A 6,957-nucleotide genomic window follows, 5' to 3' on the forward strand; every position below is an offset into this window, starting at 1 on the left:
TGGCAAGCAGCGGTGGAAGGCCTCTACTCTAAGGCTAAGGAGCTGGTGGTAGACCTGAAGAGAGCTAAGGCACTGGTGACCCTTGTTTCCATCCAGGGGGTCAGTGTGGACATGGTGGAGGATTACAAATACCTGGGGATACGAATTGACAATAAACTGGAATGGTCTAAGAACACTGAGGCTGTCTACAAGAATGTTCAGAGCCATCTCTATTTCCTGAGGAGACTGAGGTCCTTTAACATCCGTCGGACGATGCTGAGGATGTTCTACAAGTCTGTGGTGGCCAGTGTGATCATGTTTGCTGTTGTGTGCTGGGGCAGCAGGCTGAGGGTAGCAGACACCAATAGAATCAACAAACTCATTCATAAGGCCAGTGATGTTGTGGGGATGGAACTGGACTCTCTCATGGTGGTGTCTGAAAAGAGGATGTTGTCAAAGTTGCATTCCATCTTGGTCAATGTCTCCCATCCACTACATAATGTACTGGGTGGGCACAGGAGTACATTCAGCCAGAGACTCATTCCACCGAGATGCAGCACAGAGCGTCATAGGAAGTCATTCCTGCCTGTGGCCATCAAACTTACAACTCCTCCCTTGGAGGGTCAGAAACCCTGAGCCAATAGGCTGGTCCTAAACTTATTTCCTTGCTTAATTTACATATTACTATTTAATTATTTGTGGTTTTATTACTATTTAATTATTTATGGTGCAACTGCAATGAAAACCAATTTCCCCCGGGATCAATAAAGTATGACTATGACTATGACTATTCCCCAGTGTGATACAGCCAGCCTGTCCTGGGAACCGATACATATGACCTTTGTGATGGAGACACTGCCTAACAGGACTGCCAACGTGCTCAAGCACAGATCGAGCCCTGATCCGAGTATCGATCGTAATTATGTCTATACGTACTGTTGCCTTGCAGGGGGACAACCTTATACTACCTGCTCACGGGGAAGCTCAGCCCATGTGCTATCATTGATGAAGAATGCTGCTCATACATTCTTGCCGAATCTGGAAATCTGTTTCCGCAAAACAGATTCCTGCACATTCCCCCAATCACAGTAAATGTGTATTCTCTGGTATTAGCCATTGCGACCCGGGGAGAAAAGGTGATGGCTGTAGGTTCTACCTGTGTCTCTTATCACCTTATACACCTGTATGAAGTTGCCTGTCATCCTCCTCCACTCAAAAGAGGGAAGTTCTAGATTGCTCTAGGATGTGTAATCTAATATGGGCAGTATCCTGGCAAATCTCCTTTGAACTTTCTTTAAAGTTTCCACATCTACCCTATAAGGAGGCAACGAGAACTGAACACAACCTTACACGTGTGGTCCAGTCAGAGTTTTAAAGAGACCCAACATTACTGCATCTCATGGCTCTTGAGCTCAATCAAGATGGTGTCACGTGTGTGGCGTGTCTGGGGGTTTCGCCAACATCAGTGGGAGGAGAGAGAGCAGTGAAAAATGATATCTTATCTGTTAAATAGGGGCTGTCGACAACTCTGATTTCATGGTGTGACAAGAATACACATGGATGTTAGCTGTCCTGTGTGATCAGCAGTTAGTCTGCCACCTGTCTTCAAGAGAGAGATAAGGAACACAATGAAACCGCATCTGGAGATGTGTAATGAAGGGACGGGAGAGAGAGCTGTCTGGAGCGGCCCCCCCTTTGAACCCTGAACTGTTTGAAGTGATGGACAGGCGATACCCCAGCAGGGGGATAAAAAGGGACAGGTTCGCTAAGGCAGGACACACACAACACCCGAGGTAACGAGACCCTGGAAGCGGTGCGTCTCCCACAAGTCGGTGGGAGGTTTTGGAGGGCTGCTCGCGGGACCAAGCCATAGACGCTGTGACGAGAATACACATAGATAAGATGTTAGCTGTCCTGTGTGATCATCAGTTGGTCTGCCACCTGTCTTCAAGAGAGAGATAAGGAACACAATGAAACCGCATCTGGAGATGTGTAATGAAGGGACGGGAGAGAGAGCTGTCTGGAGCGGCTCCCCCTTTGAACCCTGAACTGTTTGAAGTGATGGACAGGTGATGCTCCAGCAGGGGGATAAAAAGGGACAGGTTCGCTAAGGCAGGACACACACGACACCCAAGGTAACGAGACCCTGGAAGCAGTGTTCCTCTCACGAGTCGGTGGGAATACCAGACAATGCACAGGGTGGAAAGGTACAATCAGCGGGAACCCGGTGTGTGTCCGCCCTTGCTTGGGTGCCGGGTTCACTGCAGAGGATCGACCGCATCTGGAGGAGGGGTCACAGTCGGTGACCTCAGGTGACATCGCCAAGGACCTGCCCGAAAGCTGCTTGAGAGCAAATATCGCCGGTCTGTGAGTGGAAGCCGTTTCTGAATGATCAGTCGTTCCCGTTCTCTCTCTCTCTCCCCCCACGTTGTCCATCGCCATGGCAACGATTACTGCGAACTGAACTATTAAATCGAACTGGACTTTTGTGTCACTTTGAAATTGGTCATTTACCCCTAGACAATGATAGAGCTTGATTGATGCTGTTATCTTAATTCTGTGCACATGTGTGTTTATCATTGCTGAACTGTTGCATTTATTATCCTTTCGATTACTGTGTTGCTTGTTTCTTTAATAAAACTTTCTTAGTTCTAGTAATCCAGACTGCAACTGAGTAATCCATTTCTGCTGGTTTGGCAACCCAGTTACGCGTACATAACAATGGAGACAGACGTGAAAGCACAGAGGAACACCTGGAGAAATTTCTGAAACACCCGTTTGCTGCTGTCGTTACTACGCGGTAGGGAATCTTCTGGAGGGAAGGCCTCAAAATCCCCAGCTTTGCTTGCTGTTGGCGATCAAGATTGAGATCGAATCGTTCGGACAGAGATGTCGCTCAGTATTCAGCGTCGAAGAGCTGATCAGAGTCCCTAAGTTTTCAGATGGCTCAGATTCGGACTGTGGTCGGGCATGGCAGGGAGAGTTCTTCTTCCTTCTCCCGTCTGCGTGAGGTGTGGGACATTTGAGAGACTTCAAACTTTTTACTGTGCTGATGGATTTCTTCATCAAGTTATGGTGTTGTAACTATATGTTATAATTATGTGGATTTGTTAGTTTTTTCAGTCTTGGTCTGTCCTGTGTTTTGTGATATCACACCAGAGGAAACATTGTATCATTTCTTAAATGCATGCATTACTAAATGACAATAAAAGAGGACTGCGTGTCTTCAGAATCTAATATCATAACCACTGTAAGAGTTAATGAGACTCAGTGGTTCATCAGAATCTGAACACTGGTCTACGGGTGTCACAGAATGTGCTAAGCGTTCAAGGCCCAACGGTGCTAAATAGATGGATCAATTAATATAATTCATTGTCACATTTTCAAAATTTGTCTTTGATTCGATGATTAAAAGTTTAAACTGCAACAGGTGAGCGATTGGGTGTGAATTCCGTGATCATTCCCTTCAAATCAAACATTTTTTTTCCTGTCTCCCAGACTGTGCAAACCTGGGAAGCAGCAGCTCTGGCTCACACTGATTCTGGCAAGTCAGCGGTGTCAGAAAGTGAAACCTCTTACCTTTTAACTGAGGTGGTAATTCGGTTAACCCTTCGCTGATGTTCATGTATTCTGGTATATCAGCCCCTGTTTAAATCAATAAATTAAAATTGAATCATATTGTTCCAGTTACAATGGTTTTTATTGTCACTTTGTGTTCAATGTGTTGTTTTACTGTACCGAGCTCCTGGATTTCCTTCAATATTCTGTCCAACTTCGGTAACTCGTTTCGCATTTTCACAAATGCTTCCCACATCACCTTCTGGGCTCGGGAGCCTTTCCCCATCACCAGGGTGAAGAATACATTTGATCCTTCTGGCCGGTTTCGCTTCCGCACAAGTTCAGTGACTTCCTATAAATAACAAAAACAAATATATTGAGGAGTGTACTGACATAGCACATGAGCAAAGCCACTGCCCAGTCATGGGACGTCTCAGCAGCCAAGGTACAGTCACTGGACGGGCTCATCACTCGTTCTGCAATCCTTGGATCGAGTCATCAGCAGGAAAACAGGAAATGAAAACTAATAAAACTCTGAATTCACTAGTTGTAGCAGAGTGGGGAATGATCAATACAGGTTTAATGTGATCAGTTCCCATGTTCAATATCCAACTTTCTACAGACTTACCAGTAAGGAAGTTTCAAGCTTGATAATTGTGGGGAATGCAAGACTGCATTATTGATCTGGGAGGCCGTCACTGGAAAACCAAGGGACGATGCCTCAGAAGGTTCTTCAAACAAGGCAATATTGGACAGATTAGATGTACCTGAGTGCCTGATGTAACATAAACTGGGCTGCTATTTGACACGAGGAAAGACATTAATCAGGCATTATCTTCAGTATCTCCATTATCTTCTAAGAAACTCGAAAACTTTCACCAAGTGCCATGTAGCATTCTGATTGACTGCAACGCCATCTAGAATGGGGCGAGGGGTGTGTGGCTGGTGGAGATGAGCGGGCTACTGCACAAGATCGAAGTAAGTTGCAGAAACTTCTAAAACTTAATCATCTCCATCATGGGCACGAGCCTCTGTAGTATCCCAGACATCTTTAAGAAGCGGTGCCTTAGGAAGTCAGTAACCATAACTCCATCACCCAGGGCATGACCTGTTCTCATTTCCACCATCAGGAAGGAGGTGCAGAAGTCAGAAGGCACAGATTCAGCAATTCAGGAACAGCTTCTTTTCCTCTGCCATCCGATTTCTAAACGGATATTGAACCCATAAACTACCTCACTGCATTTTTTTTTGTTTTATTTTTGCACTACCTATTTCAACTTAACCGTTTAACAGATAAACCTTCATTAGCCAGTCATTCTGTTACTGAAAAACAGAAAACCCCTGTATTTATTTTGTTTTACTTTTATTCAAGAACAGCAGATATAAGACGGGTGATTATATGCCTCGTGACTAACCTCACTGGCTGGGTGATTATTAGAAACTGATGAGAGAGGCAGGATTAATCTTCACTGGGAAAGACAGTTTGTGATCAGGTAGAGTCAACAGGCACTGCTTCATGAGCAACATGGCAAAATTCTGGATGAACTCAGCAGGTCCTGCAGGATCTATGGAGGGAAATTAACAAACGACGTTCGGGGCCAAGACTCTCCATCAGGACTGGAAAGGAAGGGATGAGAAGCCAGCATGAGAAACTCGGACCAAGGCCTCCTCTACTGCCACGACGAGGCCACGCTCAGGTTTTGGGAGCAACGCCTCATATTTTGACTGTGTAGCCTCTAACCCGATGATAGAAAATTCACTTCTCTAACCTCTAGCCATTTCTTCTCCGTCCCTTCTCTCTTTTTAACTATTCCCAATTATGGATCTTCTATCATGTGCTCTCTTTCTCCTCTCCTATCAGCTTCCATCTTTTTTTGCCCTTTGCCTTTTCCACCTATCACCTTCCCCACCCACCTCCCCACAAACCTGTTTTCAGCTATCATCCGCCACAGTGCACAACTTCACCCCAGCATAACATTCTTTTACTGTTGATGTCTTGGCCCAAAGCCACGACTGTGTATTCTCCTCATTCAGTATTCTGTAGATGTTGCTCTGGATTCCCAGCATCTGTGGGATCCCTTGTGTTTGCACTTGTCGTTGGGCAGCCTGTCCATAAGACCATAAGACATGGGAGCAGAGCTAGGCCGTTCACCCCATCGAGTCCGCTCCGCCACGGCATCATGTCTGATCCCGGGTCCTACTCAACCCCATACACCTGCCCTCTCGCCATGTCCCTCGATGCCCTGATCTATCAGGAATCTATCAACTTCCCCTTCAAATGTACCCGTGGACTTGGCCTCCACGTTGTCTGTGGCAGCGCATTCCAGAGATTCACCACTCTTTGCCCGAAAATATTCCTCCTTACTTCTGTTCTGAAAGGTTGCCCCTCTCCACATCCACCTTATCTAGTCCTTTCAACATCTGGTAGGTTTCAATGTGATCCGCACATATTCTTCTAAATTCCAGTGAGTACAGACCCAAAGCTGCCAAATGCTCTTCATATGTTGACCCCTTTATCCCCAGAATCATCCTCGTGGACCTGCTTTGGACTCTCTCTCGCGGGAATGCATTCTTTCTGAGATAAGGGGCCCAAAAAATTGACAATACTCCGAGTGCGGACTGACCAGGGTCTTATAAAGGCTCAGCATTATCTACTTGTTCTTATACTCTGTTCCCCTTGAAATGAGTGCCAACATTGCATTTGTCTTCTTTACCATAGACTCAACCCGTAAATTAACCTTCTGGGAGGCTTGCATGGGAACTCCTAAGCCCCTTTGTACCTCTGATGTTTGAATTTTCTCCCCATTTAAATAACAGTCTGCACTATTGCTCCTTTTACCAAAATGCAGGATCATACATTTCCCAACACTGTATTTCATCTGTCACTTGTTTGCCCATTCTTCCAATTTGTCAGAGTCCTGCTGCAATTGCATTGCTTCCTCAGCACTATCTACCCCTCCACCTATCTTCGTATCATCCGCAAACCTTGCCGCAAAGCCAGTCATTCCAGTAAGTCTTTGACAATGTGAAAAGCAGTGGTCCCAAAACTGACCCCTGAGGATCACCACTAGTCATAGGCAGCCAACCAGAAAATGCCCCTTGTATTCCCACTCACTGCCTCCTGCTTGTCAGCCATTCCTCTATCCCTGCCAATATCTTTCTTGTTATACCTTATCAAATGCCTTCTGAAAATTTGAGTAAATGACATCCACTGTCTTCTTTGTCCACCGTGCTTCTTAGTTCCTCAAAAAATTCTAACAGATTTTTCATGCAATATTTGCCTTTACAGAAACCATGCTGATCTTGACATTTTATTATTTGTCTCCTAGTACCCTGAAACCTCGTCCTTAATAATGTACTCCAACACTTTCCCAAGTTAGGCTAACTGGGCTATAATTTCCTCTCTTTTGTCTTCCTCCC

At 45.5% G+C, this 6,957-nt stretch overlaps 1 protein-coding gene across 9 annotated transcripts in view; it reads right to left on the reverse strand.

Moving 5' to 3' along the window:
- LOC140206866 (NACHT, LRR and PYD domains-containing protein 3-like) overlaps positions 1-6,957 on the reverse strand; it is a 53,946-nt gene that overhangs the window by 14,585 nt on the left and 32,404 nt on the right. For all 9 annotated transcript variants that reach the window (XM_072275130.1, XM_072275128.1, XM_072275131.1 and 6 more), the window contains 2 exons: positions 3,718-3,889; positions 3,559-3,624 (listed from right to left, as the gene is read on the reverse strand). In XM_072275130.1, the coding sequence (XP_072131231.1) occupies positions 3,559-3,624; positions 3,718-3,889 (238 nt within the window). The remainder of the gene's footprint in view (positions 1-3,558; positions 3,625-3,717; positions 3,890-6,957) is intronic.

The sequence above is a fragment of the Mobula birostris genome, chromosome 13 (assembly GCF_030028105.1).
Source record: "Mobula birostris isolate sMobBir1 chromosome 13, sMobBir1.hap1, whole genome shotgun sequence".
Taxonomy (NCBI): Eukaryota; Metazoa; Chordata; class Chondrichthyes; order Myliobatiformes; family Myliobatidae; genus Mobula; species Mobula birostris.